The sequence below is a fragment of the Eumetopias jubatus genome, unplaced genomic scaffold, assembly GCF_037043125.1.
Source record: "Eumetopias jubatus isolate StellerSeaLion01/CBP00866 unplaced genomic scaffold, mEumJub1_p1.0 scaffold_6, whole genome shotgun sequence".
NCBI lineage: Eukaryota > Metazoa > Chordata > Mammalia > Carnivora > Otariidae > Eumetopias > Eumetopias jubatus.
Genome location: NW_028274812.1, coordinates 72,995,357 through 73,016,236, shown reverse-complemented (window position 1 = coordinate 73,016,236; position 20,880 = coordinate 72,995,357). Strand labels below are relative to the sequence as shown.

The 20,880-nt window shown below is 47.8% G+C and overlaps 1 protein-coding gene across 1 annotated transcript in view; it reads left to right on the top strand.

Moving 5' to 3' along the window:
• NT5E (5'-nucleotidase ecto) overlaps positions 1–20,880 on the top strand; it is a 47,110-nt gene that overhangs the window by 15,976 nt on the left and 10,254 nt on the right. Inside the window, exons 2-3 of the mRNA XM_028108066.2 lie at positions 2,174–2,396; positions 7,098–7,286. Of these exons, the coding sequence (XP_027963867.1) occupies positions 2,174–2,396; positions 7,098–7,286 (412 nt within the window). The remainder of the gene's footprint in view (positions 1–2,173; positions 2,397–7,097; positions 7,287–20,880) is intronic.

Below are 20,880 nucleotides of genomic sequence, written 5' to 3'. Positions count from 1 at the left end.
AAGGAGCTCATTCAGCTGGTCTCTGCTCAGCCCTGAGCACCCAGATCAGGGCTCCTCTCCCCACAGAGATAGGAAAAGATAGCCACCATCACCGCTTTCAGGGTGTTACACTCAGGGGAGGGGACATCAAAAAAAGTCACAAGTAAATGAATAAGGTCACTCCAACGGTCGCCGAACGCTAGCAACATAATGCTGTGGATAAACAGCAAGGTGGCTGACACATTGGATAATCGGCCATGAAGAATGAGAGAAATACTCACTTTTTAAGACTTCGCAGTTAGGGTGGCGCCTGGGTGGCTCAGTCGTTGAGTGTCTGCCTTTGGCTCAGGTCATGATCCCAGGGTCCTGGGATCGAGTCCCACATCGGGCTCCCTGCTCCGCGGGAAGCCTGCTTCTCCCTCTCCCACTCCCCCTACTTGTGTTCCCTCTCTCGCTGTGTCTCTCTCTGTCAAATAAATAAATGAAATCTTAAAAAAAAAAAAAAAGACTTCACAGTTAGGCAAGACAGTTCATTGTAATCCCATGAGGGAGACTGATTTTGCCACAGGACGAAATCATGATGTTCTAAAGAGAAGACAGACAATTACCCAAGACTGGGAGACCCTTTTAAGACTTAGGTCAGCCTCTAAGGTTGAAGCAATTAGTTAAGAGGAAGAAGTAGAAATGAGTGGGTACTCAGAGCGTCGGGGACGAGGCAGATTCACACATTCTGAGTTTCATCAGGGAGACAGGTATGTGGGAATATGAAGACACTGTGTTGCTTTGTGTGTATAAAGGTACGCGTGAGGATATCATGTGCACGGTTCTTTGAGCCCCAGATGCTCACAGGGTGCCTGGGTGGCGGGTGAGGGGCCACAGTGCTGAGCAGGGTGGGGGCGGGCAGCAGGACACGGCGGCTCAGAGAGCACGCAGTCCGGCGAGGCCCCCACGAACATGCTGAACATGGCTTCAGAGTGCGGAATGTGCTAGTAAAGGAGTGGGGCCCGTGAGAGAATCCAGGGGGGCCCTAATCTCAGTTACGGGTCACCAACCTGCATTTCCAGGTCTGCTCCCAGATGACAACAAAGTGAAGCAAAATCAGGCGTGGTATTTGGAAAGTTTGAGACTCACTGGCGTAAGTACTAAGTTAGCAAACCGCCTGCCAGAGCAAGTAAGCAGGTGCCTGGGGGAGATAAGCTTATGCGAGGAGGCCAAGAGAGAAAGGGAGGGCAGGTGTTTCAGAGGAGGTGGCCGGAATGCCGGGGTTTGTCAGGATTACTCTGGGGGAAGCTGCCAGATGTCAAAGCATTGTTTTGGGCCCAGTGGCCACTCCCAGAACAGTGAGGACTGGGAGAGAGCAAAGAAGATGGGAGGCAAGGGCACCTTTCAGCCATGCCAGCTCCTCACCAACTCCCGTGCTCAGAGCGGGCCAACAGCACTGCACCATCCCGATCTTCCTCGGATGTGAAACTGCTGGGAATGAAACGCAGGGCGGGCCAGAGCTGCCCAAAGGAGGACACCCGTGCCATCCTGTACGATGTAGAGAAAGCCATCTCCTGTCGGCCTTCAAGGATCTTCATTTTCCCCAAAGAATTAGAGGACCACACGGTCGTTGGGAAGAAAGAGTTGTGGGAGCATAAGGGAGGAATGATCCGAGGAGATGCGGCGATGGGACGAGGAGAGGCTCTGGCCTCTCTATCAACAGTACGTTTCCAGTCGCCTTTTGCTACAGTCCTGTTGATTTCAGTGGTTCTCCCAGCAGATGGGCGGTCACAACGGTTGGGTGGGCAAATTGCAACGTGCATTTATGAGAGAAAACAGAACCTGGAAAGGCTGGGGAAAGCTTAGGAAAGGTAGATCCTCGAACTTGCCCCAGACCTGGGGATGGCAGGACGGTGGACGTGTGGCCAGCTTCCCAGGCGACTCCTTCATGCATCAGTGCCACCTCCAGTAGGTGGTGCGGGACCTGGGAAGCAATTCCCAACTGAGCCTGATGATCTGTGTGCCCCCGGGCCCAACCCCAGGGGCAATGAGTCAAATCTCTGGGCGTGAGGATGACAGAGGTCATGCGGTCAGCTCCTGGAGCCCCATAAGGTTTGGGAGCCACTGGGCTCATGTGTCATATTCTTTACAGTATGTTTCTGTTAGAAATTCCGGAGTACCTAATTCTTGTTCTCTTTTCCCTTTCTACCAGGCACTGGGAAATCATGAATTTGATAATGGTGTAGAAGGACTGATTGATCCACTCCTCAAAGAGGCCAAATTTCCAATTCTGAGTGCAAATATTAAAGCAAAGGGGCCGCTAGCATCTCAAATATCAGGACTTTATTTGCCATATAAAATTCTTTCTGTTGGTGATGAAGTTGTGGGAATTGTTGGATATACTTCAAAAGAAACCCCTGTTCTCTCAAATCCAGGTATTTTCTACTTTTATAGCACTCATTGGTTGCAAATAGATGTGTTAAATCAGAGCTTGGCATGATTTTTATGGACTGTGGGTAAAAGCAGGAACAACGTGTGGTGTTGGACAGGTAGTCTACTTAGGATAACATTGATGAAACCAGTCTGGTGGCCTCCACGTTGTTCCAAATTACCTCTTAAAGACATTGCTCTTTTTTCAGTGAACTTCTTTGTTGACATACACAGTATCTTTGTTTAATTCAATGGATTCATAATTGGGCAAGAAAGCTGTTTACGTCCAGGGTTAACATTACAGAGTCATTCACTGGAGAATGAAACATACGGCACTGCCCCTTTTCCTGTGGAGTCAGAGGGCCCAGAGCTAGGGTTTTACCTCAAATTACCTTACCTTTCCTTTTCTAGTATGATCATTATATGTCTAGTTAACTCTCCTTTTTCTTCTGTTTAATGACTTTGTTCAGTATCTGGCTTTCTGAGGAATACATATCCTTGAAAAGTCCTGTGGTATATATATCCTAATATAAATGTCTTATATATGCTATATTTCATACAGCGTGAACATATACGTGCATGCATGTATAATCCTAAAGTTATTCAAGAAACATTTTTGAAATGTTTTTCAAAATGTTTTTCAAAACTTTTTCAAAAAACAGTTTTGAAACTTTCACAGGAACGCTTTGACCGAAACACTTTGGCAGCGAAAATGAAAGTGACATTTTTTCTAAATCATCCAAATCCGTTTTCTTCCCATATTTGAAGGAAAAAAAAAAGGGCAACTGACAGGAATAAAAGGTGCAGCACAGGGGATTCAGTCAGTGGCACTGTAGTCGCGTTGTGTGGGGACAGGTGATAACAGCCCTTGTGGAGAGCAGAGTGTAAAGAAGAAAAAGAAACAGGAGCAGGAAAACCAGGAGCAGGCATTACCCAGAAGCAGGGGTTTTCATGAAGCATTAACTGGTAAAGGCCCTGCAGTCATTTAGCAATTAGAAAAGTGATCTAATGTCGAGGCTAGAGTTGGTCCAGGCCACTGGGAACGACGGGAAGGCCGGCATGCTGGGTCCTGAGCCGCTGTGAGGGCAGAGGGTCCTGCTGCCAGCCCGGGGGCAGGGCCCACACGGGGCTTCCCTGGGGACCGAGCCTCTGCATGCTGTGTGACACCTGGTCACCAAGGAGCTGTTGAGGTCCTTGTGGAGCTAGGAGCTGGCTGTGACTAGGATGAGCCACCGGCTTTCCCCGTGTTTCAGAAGCACTCTTCTAAGAAGCGTGTGGTCCCATCTGCGGCCCCAGCTGACAGTCTCAGGCTGCTCCCCCCCACACACACACACAGCCTAACCGCTGCTCCCCGCCCCGGGGATCTAACCTCCCCTGGGGTCTAGGGGGGCTGTGCCTCCGGCTTCCCGGGGCTTTTCTGCAAAGAGGACCATGCGGGGTTGGCAGAGTGAACCGGGCTGCCTGACAGCAGACAAGCCAGTTGCCAGTGTCGGGCAGGCTGGGATGACATGGCCCGGTTGCTGCCGCCCTTGCCCCTGCTCCCCTTGAACGCTCTTGCTCTGTGTCCCCAGCTCCCACAGAAAATCCCTCCCCCTGAGCAGCTCCCCCGGATAACATTTTTCCCTTACTGTCAGCTTCCTGTGCTGGCCTGAGCAGCCTGAGGACAGAGCCTAGGGCTCCTCTCAGTGAACGTCCAGAACCTACTATAGAGGCCAGAGGGGGAGCTTTAGATAAAGATGTGGACTTGTTGAATAATTGAGTAATTCTGTGTCTCTCTAATTTCTATTGTACCCACTGTTTTTTGAAATTGTTCAAGACAGAATGTAATTAAATGCCCTAAGAGAGTCACAGAGTCAGGGAATGGGGGAAGGTCTTTTAGGAGCAGGGGGTAAGTGAAAGGAGTGATGGCCAGCTTGGAGGTCTTGCGGACTTGAAGAAGCTCCTTGGCCCCCTCCAGGGCACGCAGGACATCCTGGGGCAAAGGGCATTCCAGCGGTGAGGTCAGAGTCACATGCTGGGAGGTAAGCCCTGTGAGGTCAGGGACCTTCTCTGTCTCCTCCACTGCTCTCTGCTCTGTACCGTGCCCGGCATATGGGAAGTTCTCAATAAATGTTGCTGGAATGAACACATAAGAGCAGGGAAGCATGGGGGCCACCATGTCCGAAGAGCGAATAGTTCAGTTTCTTGGAACACAGGTTCCAAGCAGGGAAGGCAAAAAGTGGGGTGAGGAGTAGATTGCAGGGCCTCCTGAATGACTGACCAAGGAGTTCAGGCATGATGGGGAGAAAAGCGTCATCCCTTCTGAAATAGTCACCAGTTAGAAAGGAAGGGTTGTCGGTGAAGAGACACAGGGGCTCCAGAAATCAGCCCCCCTTTGCTGGGACTCTGGTAGCACCTCATATTAGTCCTTGACTGGGCTAATGTATCTGAAGGAGTGATGCCCTCCCAGCAGCTCCCAGAAGAGGAAGGCTGGATGGTGTAGCCATCCAGCCTTCCTGGACTGATGCCAGTGCTGGGGAGGGGTGGAGCAGTGTTTCTGGGACACCTGCTTCTACCAAGACCGCAGGCCCAGTGCACGTGTTCTTCCTGCAGCTCTTGGGCCCCTGGTCCAGCCCCATCCCTCCAGTCCTCATGGCCTGGGTGCCCACAGGTATATAGCACACACAGTTCATTCATTTTAGCCTGACAATGAAACTCCTGTAACCCCTCAGGAGATCCTGAAACAGATCCCATACTTTCTTATGTGTGTGATGACGGATCCCGAGAGGCTCCTAATGTGTTAAGAGAATACATATCTTTGTCCTCAGAAGCATTTCTCTGAACCATTCTTCCTTGTTGCCAGCCAAACAAAAGCAGATGGTAGCCTTCTCTGAAGGGCTCAATATTCATTCATTCGTTGGTTCTTTCCTCTGAGTGCCTACGTGTAGGCATAGTTCTAGGCACCAGGGATGCTGACCAAAACAAAAAACAAAAAACAAAAAACCCTGCCTACTGCAGTTTACAGGAGTGAGCAAATAAATGAGTTAGAATATTTGGTGCGTCAGGAGGTGGTAAGTGCTAAGCGGTAGGGAGAATGGCAAGTGGGGCGGGGGGCGGGTGCAACTTGTTAACTTAAAGGGAGGCTCGGGGAGCTCTCAGAGAAAGTGACATGGCACTGTGGGGTGACCGGGGAGCCCCGGGCTTCTTGGAGTGAGTGGTAAGCAAGAAGCGGATTATTCTTGATGTTTTCATGGCAGACAATGGTGGCCAAGCTGTTACCCCTGCTGTTTAAGTGTCACCTGTGAGCTGGGGACAGCACGACCAGTCCAGCGTGGCGCCCCTGTGAGTTGCTGGGTTTCTGGGCCGTGGGTCCACACAGTCACAGCCACACCCCGCAGCCTGGTCCCTGGGGCGTTCTTCTGTTAGCGCTGCAAGGGGGAGTAAGCGGGGAAGAAAGTGCACACTCCCGTGCCAACAGGAGCTGGGTGAGACCCTGTCTAAGGCGGAGCTCGAGAACGCGCCAGAGTCGGCTTTACCGAATGAACAAGGCGCAGCACCAACGGGTGTGTTAGGATTGACGTTCAAGGACTAGTTGCCGACAAAGTTTTAAGTTTGAAGACTGATTATCCTGAACTGGCAAACGAAGCCTTAGATGTACTAATCTGGGCGCCCCCCACCCCGGTTTTATCGAGATATAACCAAACCACCGCACTAAGTGTAAGGTGTATAAGCAACATGATGACTTGACATACAGATCCTACAACACGCTCGTGTGCTCAGGCACTTTCTGCCTTGGCACAATGGAAGTCTGAATATAAAAACACACTTTTTACAGCAGAGAGAATCATTATAATTTAATTTACAACACCGAATCAAGTAACTTAAAAGAGATCACTTTTAACAAAAATACCAGAACTAAGACATAAAAGTGAATGTTTTCTTACAAAGTACTTTGCTTGGGAAACTGTACATTTCTAAAGTAGCCACTGGTCAAAGAAAGCTAGGACTAATCTTGCAGAGTTGCTCTTAGGTCCTGTGACACAAGTCTTAGGAGTATTTTCAATAATGAGAAGTCTTTGTCTTTTGTGAATGAATTTGCTCGTTGGAAATAAATGCCATTCTGAGCCATGCCTTCTGAACTGGATCAAGTCAAGATGGGTACAGCCATGTCTTGCTCAAAAAATAATATGGCTGAGAAACATCTGATATTAAAAACACGTTTTTAGAAACTAGGGCGCCTGGGTGGCTCAGTTGGTTGGGCGACTGCCTTCGGCTCAGGTCGTGATCCTGGAGTCCTGGGATCGAGTCCCGCATCGGGCTCCCCGCTCAGCGGGGAGTCTGCTTCTCCCTCTGACCCTCTTCCCTCTCGTGCTTTCTGTCTCTCATTCTCTCTCTCTCTCAAATAAATAGGTGAAATCTTTAAAAAAAAATAAAAAATAGGGTTGCAGGTCTGAAGCCTCCTCATAGCTTGAGATTACATTAGAGCAACATAATATCATTCACAACCTTAACCTAAAGCAACGTTAAGTGAATGTAACTAAGGATATTGATGCGAATTTTTATTGGCTTTTTAGGGATTTTATATTTAATTTACAAATATGTTTTGGTTTTAGTAATTTAAGAGCTTTAGTAGATAAAGGTGTTTTTACTCTATGTGTTAGTATGCGTAATAAGCAATATAATAAAAATTATTAATAAATGTCCATTTTACTTATTTTGTTCCTTAGGAAGGAATTTAGTATTTGAAGATGAAATCACTGCATTGCAGCCTGAAGTTGATAAGCTAAAAACTCTAAATGTGAACAAAATTATTGCACTGGGACACTCTGGTTTTGAAATGGATAAACTCATCGCTCAGAAAGTGAAGGGCGTGGACATCGTGGTGGGAGGACACTCCAACACATTTCTTTATACAGGTAATTATTTCAAAAGGATTATACTGGCCAGGATGTCTAGATAACTTACTTTGTCTCTTTGTAACTGTTATCATTTTTACTCCTATTTAACACATAATATATATTACATATATTTTGTAATGTGTAATATATATGTAATACACATATATAGTAACATGTAAATCGTATTCAGAGACATTAAGAGTTAATATATTGGTTTCATGATTATGTCAATTCTATTTATGTATATTATAAATATATATAAAATATGTATAAAATACACTTTTATAGTGTATAAAAAGATTACTGAGCCCCAGTCAAAAATCAGCTTACATCAAAAAGCAATATATCATATAAAAATTTTTAAGTATAGGATCACCTGGGTGACTCAGTCGGTTAAGCATCTGCCTAAGCATTCAGCTCAGGTCATGATCCCAGGGTCCTAGGATCGAGCCCCGCGTAGGGCTCTCTGCTCAGTGAGGAGCCTGCTTCTCCCTCTCCCACTCCACCTGCTTGTGCTCTCTCGCTTGCACTATCTTTCAAATAAATAAATAAAATCTTTAAAAAAAATTTAAGTGGGGCACCTGGGTGGCTCAGTCATTAAGCTTCTGCCTTCGGCTCAGCTCATGATCCCGGGGTCCTGGAATCGAGTCCCGCATCGAGCTCCCTGCTCGGCGGGAGGCCTGCTTCTCCCCCTGCCGCTCCCCCTGCTTGTGCGCTCTCTCTCCCTCTCTGATAAATAAATTAAATAAAATCTTTAAAAATAATAAATAAAATAATTTTAAGTATAAACAAAATAATGTAAATAAGGCCTTCACGTGTCAGGGTGACAGATTTGATTTTGTAGGTTCGCAGGTAGCAGGGGCTGAACTCTGGGCTCAAGTCTTAATTCTTCTTCATACTAGGACCGTGCATTGGAAGTCATAGGCCCCGATGCTCCTGAAAGCATGTCCATTCCCCTCCCTCCCTCTCCCTCTCTTCCTCCCCTACCACTTTCCCTCCCACCCTCCCTCCCTCTTTCTCTCTCTCCTTGATGTTTGGTAGTTTTAGTTAGAAAACCTCTTTGTTTCCCTTCTATGTTGAACTTATAATGTCCCAAAACTTTTGAGTCTGGCTGGCTTCGTGAGTCTTTCCTACCATGCCACCCCCCGCCCCCGTACCCGCCCCCTGACTACTGCATGGAGATTTGAAGGACTTTTAAGAGAAGGAAGAGGAGGAGGAAGGTTTCCTGGTAACTGACTGTTACCGGCTAGTGGGAAGGAAGGCTTTGGCAGGGAACACCCCTGTCCTTGAAGAGGTTGCTGCTTCACCCACCTCCGTATGGCCTAAGGTGATCCTATTTTTATAAAAGCAAAAAAAAAAAAGAAATACCCAAAAATGTTAAAAGGGGGCACCCTGGTTGCTCAGTCAGTTGAGTGTCTGCCTTCAGCTCAGGGGTCCTGGGATCGAGTCCCTCCCCGGGCTCACTGCTCAGTGCGGAGCCTGCTTCTCCCTCTGCCCCTACCTCCACTCGTGTGTGCTCTCTCTCTCCGCTCCCCAATACATAAAATTTTTTAAAAAATGTTAAAAGGGGTTATCACAAAAAAAAGCATACAGGTAATTTTCACTCTTTTCTTAGCACTTTTGAGTATTTTCAAATGAACGCATGTTGCTTTTGCAATCAGAAAGAGAGACACAAATTATAAAAAGAAAGGAAAGAAACAATATTGGGTCCAAAGTCTTCCTTCCTGATTCACGTCAGAGACCATGAGCAGGTCACTCACCCTCTCTGAACCTGTTAGCTTTGCTTCAAAATTGGGGTGATAACGCTCCAAGTGCCCCATTGTTGTGAGAATGACGTGAGGTGGTATATGTATGCGCGGGAGAACACTGTATAAACTGTAGAGGGCCATGTCCTGGCGGGCAGCGATGTGGAGGCTGCCCACCCGTCCAGACAGACCAGTCTGACTGCGGACGCTGGTGAACTCCTTCACAAGGTGGGGCTGGCCTTCTCTTTAGAAAAGAAAACCATGTTCACATGGTTTTGACTCCTTCCTCACGCAGTTCCCTCGTATGTGTTTTACCTCTTGGTAGACACAGGCTAGAGAATCATTTCACACTGGGTGATTCGCATTAGTGGTTGTGAAATCAATGTAGTGGGTCAAAAGCTTTTAATGGACTAGACTACAGTAGGTGAGGCACTTACGTCACTCACAGGAGTAAGTATTTGTCTCGTGGAAAAAGCTGTCTGTGAGTGATGAGGACAGTGCCCATGCCTAGCAGGCGGTAGGTCTGTGTGTCAGGACAGTGGCAGGTGCTGACAGTGAGGGGACTTGCTTAGCGTGAGCAGTGTCGCAGTCAGACGTCTGAGAGCCACTTAGGTAACTCCAGGGCAGCTAGAGGGGAGAGAGCGCCGGAGCGGGGAGAGCCTCACGGGGTAAGTTATGGGGCAGCGTGGGGCGAGCTGGAGACTCGGCCGTCGGGCTGGCTGGGCCACTGCTGGGGGCTCCTGTCTCCGCCTGATCTCCTCAGCAGCAGAATGAGGATGGAAACAACCTGATGAGAAAGGTCACGATGACTTCACGTCTGGAATGGACGGCTGGAGGTGAGGCGCCGCAGGACAGGGCCTCGTATCCGAGCGTCCTTACTCCAGTCTGTCCCAGCTCTGTGGATGAGACCTGTGAACAACCCTTCCCTGGAGCCTCTGCTTAGCTTCTGTCTGAGGTGGTGTCAGAAACCGGGGGCACACGGTGCGAGCTAGATGTGTGCCTCCAGCCCCTTCGTCCTGGGGAGCGGTGGCCTCACACTGTACTGAATTCGATCCCGAGTGAGAAAAGCATTGTAGATGAAGACCCAGCACACACCCACAAACACACAGAGTCACACACACACAGTCTCACACACACAGAGTCACACGCATACCACACACACAGTGACACACAGACAGACACAGTCACAAACACAGAGTCACACACACACACACACACACACACACACACTGAACTTTCACAAAGAACCTGGAGTGCACCCTGGTTCTGTACTGTTTCATTTTTTTTTAAGTGTCAGTTACCACCCATTAAATTAATTTTCTCATATTGTAGCTGGCCCACATTTTGAAAAACTCAGCTCTGAATGAAGCAGGACCAAAACAGCACATAAACAATCAAAGAAATCCACCCCCTCCATTCACATGCTAAAGTCATTCCCCTGTTCTTCACGATGTGCCTTTACACCATCTTAACCACTGCCTCTTCCAGCACCCATTGGCCGTCCATGGCCTTGCCGTGTGACCAACAATTAGTGTGCCCTGCTGGGCCTGAGAAGTTTCGGCGACCATGCCCGGCTTCCCATTAATGCTGCAGCGTGACCTTTTGTCCCTGTCACTTTGTTGCAGCCAGTGAGGTCCTGCAAAACACTGTGTGCCTCTTGCCAAGTAACTGAGTTTTGTTAATGATGAATGACTGGATGAAAGAAAGATTTGGCAATAAAAATTGGGATTTTTTTTATACATAAATCTTGAAGTAGATCATTACAGTCTCTGAAAGAACTGCCTCTAAAGTTTTAGTCACTTATTTCACATTTCATGGTTGCTTAGCAAGACTGCTGTTCCCACAAACTGGTTCTCATGAGAATATTCAATTTTGATACTCATCATTTTGAGGGATGAAGTTAACAATTAAAGGTAATTCCAAGACAAAGGAGGAGATGAGGCATATTTGCTTGTTTAAATAAGTTTTCACAACCTTAAACTCCTCTGAATTGTTTTTGGAATTAGCATAACCTAACTTGAGGTTAAATATGATTTGTTAATAAAAGTGTAGTTAAAATAATTCATCCCGGGCACCTGGGTGGGTCAGTCAGTTAAGCAATCTGCCTTCAGCTCAGGTCATGAGCCCGGGATCCTGGGATCGAGCCCCACGTCAGGCTCCCTGCTCAGTGGGGAGCCTGCTTCTCCCTCTGCCTGCCACTCCCCCTGCTTGTGCTCTCTTTCTCGCTCAAAAATAAATAAAATCTTTAAAAAATAATAATAATACATCCTCTGGAATTTTATGTCTTGCCATGCACAGAACCACACACACACACACACACACACACACACACACACACACAGACACACACACACCCCTGAAAGAAAATTTCACGAAGCATCCAGATTGCACCTGATATTTTCTGTTCCATTATTTAATTTGTTTAATGCTGGTTTTCATCTATTAAATTAACTTCATTGTACTATAACTAGCCCATATTTTTTAAAAAAAAACTCAGCTTTCAGTGAGGCATGACTGAAACAGTACATTAACTGCACCCCCAGCCTGCCCGCCTCCCTCCCCGACAAATGTTGAACGTTATTCCAGGTTCTTCTGAGTGCAGCCATTGTGTACATGCAGCTAACCTAGTATTGCCTGACCATGCTCATGTTGGAATGAAGGGGGGAAGAGGTCCACCCGACTATGCTTACAGAATCTTAAAGTTGCAAGGGGTGAGAGCTAGTTCCCACATGTTTTCTCTATAGGAATGAAATCCTAGTCACGAACTGGTCTGTGTTGTTGCCTTTGGAGAAGAACGTATGTACTAAAGGGAGAGCAGATTGAAAGCTGAAGCAGGTGGGCCGGGGGACCCTACGCCCCGTGCGGCCCTCGAAGGCACACTCAGTGTGCTGTTTGCCTCCCGCTGTGTGAACTGAATTTTGGATCGTGCCGGTCAAGCTCCCTGTGGCCTTGGGTGAATGGAGACATCAGTTTCTGTATCTGCAGAATAGCAGGGTTAGAACTGCCAAGTCTACGACCCCCTGCATTCTAACATAGACTGTTCCCCAGAAAGTCATCCATGCAAAGAGCCTGATTGCTTACTTTCCAGACTTTGGGGAAATAAAACTTTTTTTTGTAGAACAACTTATGACTTCCTTAGGTTACTGCCGGGGACTTCATTATACCTCTAACTTCTTGGAGGCTCCTACCTCCAGGCTCTACCACCCTGGCCCCTCCTTCTTGCTGTCATCGAATGGTCTCTAAGCCACTCCCCAGCATCGCCCAGCCTGTGGTCTTCCTCTCCGCCCCAGCTCCTGCCTTCACCTCGGTGGGGGGTTCCATGTGGATGGCTGACCCCATACCCAAGGTTCAGAGTCCCCTGATCCCCTCAACATGCGACTGTCACCTCCATGCCATTTCAGCAACTTTACATGAGGCTGAAACTGGGTCATCATCCGGGATGGCTCCATCCCCAGAGCCCCATTATCCACCTCCCTTGCCCTAGCCTCCTAGCCTTAACTTAGAGCCTCTCACCCCTTATTCCTTGGAGAGCTGGCCGTCAGCCTTACCGAAACCTCAGTCTCCTGGGCTCCTCTCTCCATCCCAGGCCAGCAGGCTTCACGTCTCTCTCCTTGTTAGCTTGGACGTGTCTGTTAGGGACGCTTGGCCATGTCTGTGGCTGACACCTGGAAGGCAGGTGCCCGGGACTGTTGAGTGAATATTAACACACGCAGCACCTTTCAAAGTAAGAGTTCGTTATTTGACCAGTTTTCACTAAACACCTTATTTTCATTGCTTCTAGACATAGGCACACATTTATGGAATATGAAATTCAAACCACTTCGTTTATTAGAGAACATAGATGATTTTAAGGGCCACAAGATTTCATTCTCAAAACAAATGGGGTTTACCATGTAATTACAAATGGGACAGAGCGAAAAAAGCTAATGCTTGTTCTTCGTGCTGTAGCCAGAGGCCAGATGCAGTGTGAAGGGATGGACCTGCCCTGCATCACTAGAGTAAGTGAGGGAGGCTGAAAGGCTTTGTGGTTGCTTGCAGTCATTGTTCATCTCCATTAATTTTCATTCTTGAAGTTCAGATAATCCTGCCTTTTCAAACAAGAAAATGGTCTTGTTATTTACCACATCCACAGGACAGGGAAACCCTATCCAACAAAGAACCATTTCCTTTGGGCTTCAGTGAGGACGGCTGACACGTGTGGTTTATTAAGTGAGTTGGGAGAACCAACCAGAGGGCAGAGGTGTAGGCATTCGCTTCAGAGATCACGTCCTTGGTGGCACAGGGACTTAACTTATTCCAGTGGTCACTCGCTCAGGACTATTTCAGTCAACTTCTAGCCATACCCCCCAGCCTCAGCACCAGCCCCCTTCGGGGAACAAAGTCAGAGCCTTCTGGTTAATTTTTGCAGCCACATAACACTTACCTGTCTTAACTGCGTCTCATGAGACTGCTTTCCAAGATGAAGTCGGACTGCGGGGCGCCTGGGTGGCTCAGTCGTTGGACATCTGCCTTCAGCTCGGGTCGTCATTCCAGGGTTCTGAGATAGAACCCCACGTCGGGCTCCCTGCTCGGCGGGAGGTCTGCTTCTCCCTCTCCCACTCCTCCTGCTTGTGTCCCCCCTCTCTCTAAAATAAATAAGATCTTCAAAAAAAAAAAAAAAAGATGAAGTGGGACTGTCCAAACCCCAAAATATAAAAAGGAAGAGCATAAAACATGGTCAAGGTCATTTGGCAGGGTTGAGTTATAGGGAAAGCTAATGGCCAACGATTGTGAAATCATAAACCCTTTCCATCATAAAGTACAAGTCTCCTCCTGGGATTACAATTATGACCTCCAGGTTGCCTTAACTTTGCGTCTTCATGGTCTTCTGAGAGGATCTCCTTTTTCCCACCCTGACTGGGAAGCAGCCTGGGGTGTAGAAAGGTCTTTGGACTCCCAACAGACCCCTTCATAAAAATTATACCAGCTGTAATCCCCTGAGAGTCACAAATCCCAAGCTAATTTAGGAGGTCACTCCTCCCTTTAATAAGAAAAAGGCTCTTTATCATACAAAACTTGGAAAATTTGGGGGCTTTTCTTACCCCCCATCTGATAATTCCTTGGGAATCTTGTATTTGTCCTTAGCCCCTTAAGCCTGATTTTTACTTCTGCTGAATTCTCAGGCACCTCTGGCCTTGCCTCTCCCAAACCATCCCTTCCTATCCGTGCGGTGTAGTGCCAGATACGGGAAATTTACTTTTCTTCTGCATCTCCCCAGACTCCATCCGCACAAGGCACTTCCCCTTCAAGCCTGCCAGTCGCCACAAGGGAGTGGGCCACGCAGCACAGCACAACCCATTACCTGCACTGAACCCTCTTCGAGGCCCCCCACTGCCGCCTCCAGAGGGCATGGCTTGCTGGTTATCTTCTTCCTTAGCCCTCCCCACCTCCCAGGCTCCACCCGTCTCCCACGCTGGCGTTCTTTTCATTACTCCAGTCTCCAACCCCTTTATCCCCAGCTACCCCGAAACTCAGAATGCTCCCACCATTTTTAAGCACATAATGGAGCGCTCTCTGTTTGCACTCCCACCCCCATCCACGTCGGTGTCTGGGAGCCGGTTGTCCCAGACGGAGGAGAAGAGGTGAACGGGGAGACTGACGTACCCACACGGGGGTGTGCCTGTTCTCCTAGTCATCCTGTTGGAGCCTTGATCTGTCACAAGTATTTTACTAAACAGAAAATTCTTTCTCCCTAAAATGGATTCTGCCACCCATTCCCCCCTCATTGCTATCCATCCATATATATATGTTTTTTCATTCACACAAACTATATTGGTTATTACCATAGGGTGATGGGAGTATGAGTAATTTTTTCTTCTCCATTGGCCAAATATTCTGTCATGCTAATTTTACTCTTACTAAAAAAGTTTTTGAAACCTCTCTAAACCCTATAACCTTAACTATTCTTAACTTTGTTAAAAGAAACTCTTCCACAGACAGTTTACTGACCTAGTAGGCCTTTATTCAGTGATTCATGAATTGGGCAGGATCCCACCTAGCAGAGAGAAAGGAGCTCCAAAGAGCCGTACGAGGCCAGAGAGACTTCTAGACCAAAATAAGCAGGAACAAGGAAGTTACACGGGGCATTTGCTGATTGGCAAAAGCAGTGTTACTTTCCTTCCGGGGAACAAAGGGAAGTTTGGGAGCAGGCTGGGTGACTTGTGCTGAGCTGGCAAACACTGGCTCGTTGACCTCAGCCTGCCTTTTCTGGGACAGCTGAGCACAGTTAAGTGTCAGTGTGCTGACGTGGGGCTCAACCCGAGCGACTCCATCTTGGCCTAAACTTGTTACTTTAACAACTTGAGCTGTCATAAATAGTTCTGTTAAATAATTTTTATTTTTTTTCTTTTTTTTTTAAAGATTTTATTTATTTATTTGAGAGAGAGAGAGAATGAGAGCCAGAGAGCACGAGAGGGAAGAGGGTCAGAGGGAGAAGCAGACTCCCCGCCGAGCAGGGAGCCCGATGCGGGACTCGACTCGATCCTGGGACTCCAGGATCATAACCTGAGCCGAAGGCAGTCGCTTAACCAACTGAGCCACCCAGTCGCCCCTGTTAAATAATTTTTTAAAAGGAGGTATATACTCAGTTCGAGAATCTGAGCTACGTACATAAATGACCAAATGTATCTTCCTACCTTTAAAAAATAAGAAACCAGGGATGTGGTGCTTTATCCCAAGCAGGCTGGCTGTGTCTTACTCAGTTCTCTTATCCTCAGTCTGTACATTTCGCCCAGACCTAGAAACACCTGCGGTTTTGAATGCGTGACTGCTGATCCAGAAGAGAATTTCCAAATACTCTGTCATGATTTGGAAGCAGACATTTGGTCATGCCAGATGATCTCCCGGTCCTCAGAGATAAACTTGTTTGACTTGTGTCCTCCATGCTTGATTGCCCACCAGTGTGACTGAAATGAATGATTTGTGAGAATCAGCTATTAAGAGCCCTCACTAACCACAAAGACACAGCATTTCACATTGTATATAACTGCTCTGGGAATGCCTTCTCCAGCTAAATGCTGACTTTCCCCCCAAAAATATATCCGGTATACATCAATTTATGGTCATATGTACCTCCTTTTTAATCTCAAGAAATAAAGTTATTACTCCTGAAAAGAGCACTGAGTAAATGGAACTACAAGAAGGTCATGTTAAGATGAAAACCAGTCTCTCTCTCTCTCCCCATCCCATTCCTTTGGACTCGGCATTTTAACAGGCTATAGTGATAGAACAGTGTTATGATTTTTTTTAATTTGTCATATGAAACCCTGTCCTATAATGTAAAAAGTAAATGGGAAGCCTGGTGCCTGGGAAGCTACTGGGCCCTAGGGATGGCTAGATCCTATGGTGAAGAGAGGAAGACGGCGGACGGCTGGGGCACCTCTCCTTCCCCAGCTCTGTCTCCATCAGGCAGCTGCTGCTGACCTCAGGAAGAGAAAGCCCAGATGTTGGGCCTGGCCCTGCGGAGCAGGGGAGATCCAGAGCACTGGGCACCTGTCGGAGCTTGGTAAATGTTTGTTGAATGAGTGAGTGAATTTGTGGTGATCCCTTGCGTACCCTGCAGGACTCCCTTATTTGCTCCAACCCCTCAGGATTGGGTAAAGCCAACGGCCTGGATTTCATGAGGGTTTTGTGCCCACTCTGGGTCCTTCTCCAAGACCCATCATCTCCTTCAGACCTCCCAGTCCTCACGGCATGTCCAAGAGCAAGAATTTGAGCAGTCAGTCGAAGCATGTGCAAAACAGAGGGACAGAGTCCAGATACAGAGAATGTCAGGCGGCCCGTCAAGCTCCTAAGGAAACAGGACAGCTAGCATGTCATGGTTGGGTGCGGAGATGGCTGAGGACACTGCGACTCGCCCCTCCGGTTGTGGAAGACCTCTTGGCCGGGAAGACGGGAGAGAGCCCTGGGTCCTGGACACTTGAAGCTGCTCTTACAACAGGCAGGACACAGAGCCTCAGCTGACTGGCTGGGCACCGAGGGCCCGTCGGCCAGTGGTGTCTGCCCTGTGGCCTGAAGAGCACTCACGGCAGGGAGCCCGGAGCCGGACTCTGGCCCCAGGGCCGCTGAAGCCTGCATGACCTGAGCAGTCTGCTTTACGGCTGGCATTGCCACAAGATTTCCTGCAGGCGGAAGATCTCCTTGCTTAATTTAAAAAAAAAAAAAAGTTAAGCAACTTTTGGGTTAAACCACTAATCAAATCTCTTGTTTTACAAATTTAGGAAATAAACGTAGGCCCCAGGAGCTAAATGTCTCTCTCGAGGTCATGAAACCACATTGAAACTGAGCTAGCCCCAAAACCCATTCTCTTGACTCCCAGCCCCGGTTCTGCTTTACAAGCCCCCACTCAGCTCATTAGTTTAAAAAACTGAATTGGGAGGGAATTGGGGGGTGGGGAGGGCACACAGACATTGCTCCCTTTACATAGGGATTTCACTACAGGGAGAGCGCAGAAGTCTTGTTTGGTCCCTGGGAAAGCGCTGGCTAAACTACTCAAGCTTAGTCATTCAGCAAACATTTATTGAGTGCCTTCTATGTGCTGGGCAAACCCTGGAGACACAGCAGCCTCTGAGCTCCTGGAACTTGTCTTAAAACGGATATTGACCCTGATCAGACTTTTTTTTCAGCATGCAAATAAATCAATCCTCTTATATATAATTACAAAGCACGCTGTGAATGGAGAGGTGCCAGATGCTGTAAGAGCATATATAGGAAGACCTGACCAGGACTGGGGGATCAGCACACAGCATTCTCCTGAAAGGCTGACATTTGGGCTAAGATCAGAAAGACATCCAGGAGCTGACTCGTCAACAATGATCACTCATCTTTATGGAGCATGTACCTGAGTCCGGCTCCCTTAGCTGCGTTAACTTCTGCAATCCGCCCCGCAAGCCTATAGGCCAGTATTTTCTCCATTTTAGAGATGACTGAGCTGAAGCTGAATGACTTAACAAGCGCGCGTGTTGGCCTTTGGTTCCAGGTCGCACCCCATACTCGAAGGCTTCGGTGGGTGTGGCCTGGGAAGGGGAGAAGCTAGGTTCGCTGACATGCCGGGCAGATGGTCTAGGTGAAGCTGGCAAGGCAAGAAAGGGCCATGTCATGTAGGTTATGATCCTCATGTCAAAAACTGCCATGTTTTTCCGAAGACAGTAGGAGATCTTTTAAATCAGGGAGTACATGATCATACTTATGTTTTAGAAAGACCACTCAGGCCCGCTGTGTGGACACTGGATTAGAAAGAGGCAAAGAAGAGCATACAGACCAGTTAGGAAGCCGTTGCAGTAACCCAGGCACGAGATAATGCTGACCATGAGTGTGGCTGGCCTGAGGAAATGTAGAGAAGTAGACAGACCAAGTACTTCCAAATAAGTTAAAAAAGAGACCCAAATCCCTTAGAAGCAATCACGTGAAATATACAAATTACTATTTTTATCCAGTCCTTTCATAGGAAGTATGGAAGTTTTTTTTTTTTTTTTTTTTTGAGTATAGTTGACACACAGTGTTACATTAGTTTTAGGTGTACAACAGTGTGATTCGGCATCTGCATTATGCCGGGCTCACCACCACTGTAGCTGCCACCTGCCACCATACAGCGCCACTACAGTATCACTGACTGTACTCCTTACGCTGTGCCTTTCATTTCCGTGACTTATTCATCCCATAACTGGAAGCCTGTGTCTCCCCCTCCCTTTCACCCATTTTGCCCATCCCCCCCACTCCCCTCCCCTCTAGCAACCACCAGTTTGTTCTCCGTATTTATAGGTCTGGTTCTGCTTTTTGTTTCATTCGTTTTGTGTTTTAGATTCCACATAAGACCGAAATCATGTGGTATTTGTCTTTCTCGGTCTGACTTATTTCACTTAGCACAATACCCTCAAGGTCCATCCATGTTGTCAGAAATGGCAAGATCTCATTCTTTCTTAGGGCTGACTCATATTTCATTGCGTAGAGGTACCACATGGGAAATATGGAAGTTCTTAAACCAGTTCCCACAGACATTAAAATTGTAGCGAAGACTGCCTTGAAATATTCTATAATTCATTCAGCCAACTGAAAACCAAGTCAAAGACCTACTCCCTGGCATCTCTGCCACCACGTGATCCACTGTCTTGGCCCCTTCTGGCTACTGGCCGGGCAGTTGTCCAGGCCTGTACTTGGAACTGTCACATTCCTGAGGAGCTGCTGTGGCCAAGGCTCCCAGGGCAGAGTCCTGATGGTTCTATCAGGCATTTGCACTGTGCTGGGAAGTGACCCATTTACCAAGTCTAAATGTCAGCCCTCAATCCCACGGTTTCTCCACATTTGGTTCCCAGATTATTTATTTGCTTAGATGGCTGAAATAGAGTTCTGGTGACTTTCCTTCCTGCCAAGATGAAAAGTTGGGTTTCTAAAGACAGATGTGTGGCTCTGTGTGGAAATATTTTGGGCATGAGCATCTTTGGCTGAATTGGATGGTACGGAAAATGTGAAGCCTTGGATTGCTTTCCCTGCCAGTGGTTTTCTGAGCTTGCCAAGAGAGCACTCAGCTGTGGAGAAAGCAGAGATGAGCCAAAATGGACCAGCTACTGCCTCAGCCACTGGGAAGCATCCTCCTTGTTCCTGATTAAGTCCCCTCAAGAAGCAGATGACATGTCTTATGGTCTAACAAAAGGAACATCAAGGCCTTTTGGAACTGAGAATGTCCCCTGTCAGACGGGAGCTGGGTTAGTAGCTCCTATTTGTAGAATGCGTGCTGATTTGATGAGGCACTTGACCCGATCGTCGAAATTCCTGTTACATTCATTTTAAGTTTGGTTATGTCTGTATGAGGTAGAATAACAAAGGCTAAAAAAAGGTCAGGCTTGCCCTTCTCTAAGGTTTCCAGGAAACTGCCAGTCCTTTCGAAACTGATTTAGTGCCTTTTCCTCCCGGAGCGGGGTGTTCTCCGCCACCTTGTGGACATATTGGGAACTGCACCTCCCAATTGGCACCTGCATCTCTGGGCTCAGAGGAGGAACCACTGTCCCTAACCTTCCCCAGGTGAGAAGGTGAGAGGGGGCTGCCACGCCCCCTGGTCCAGGCTCCAGGTTTGCCCCAATAAGAACCGGCACAGAACAGAATGAGGATGATGACAGTGTTAACCTTCCCTGCTCCCCTGCCGTGCATGAGATCATCTACAGCTGCTAGAGCCAGTGTTTGACAGTCACCCAGGGGGTTGGACTCTACAAGTAGAGATGGGACAGGCCCCGCACTGGGTCTCAAGTCGGGTGCCTTCGGAAAAGTAGAGTTCCACAACTTTTTTTTTTTTTTTCCAGAGGGAGTGAGAAAATGAGAAATTAAGGTTGGCAACAGCTGTTTCCTGCTTGGGAGGCGCTGGTATTTGCTGCACTTCTGCTCTCTGGTTCTGGAGCTGGATGGGTACTGCTCCTGGCATAAGAGCAGGGAAGGAGCAGGATTTTCACCATATCCACCCCAGTTCGTCTTAGGTGAAAGGAGAAACCCAGAAGCAGCTTGGGGTACAAAGGTGCAGCCTCTGGGCTTGCGTTGGATTTAGGAAGTGGCCCTGGGCAGCCAGCTCTTGTGGGCATTACGAGACTAGCAGTTGTAGGCTGTGTTGGGTAGTGGAGAGAACAGAAGCTCCTGTGCCTCACAGGCCTGCTTTTCTGTCCGCTCTCCTTCACATACCAGACATACTGCACATAACACACATACCAGTGTGACCTTGGGCACGTTGCCTATGACAACCAATGTTCTCAGCTGTAAAGTGGGGACAGTAATAGAACCTGCCTCATGGAATGCTTAGAAGATGAAATGAGATCTAGGGGCCAACTCTCATAACTGGTCCTTGTGAG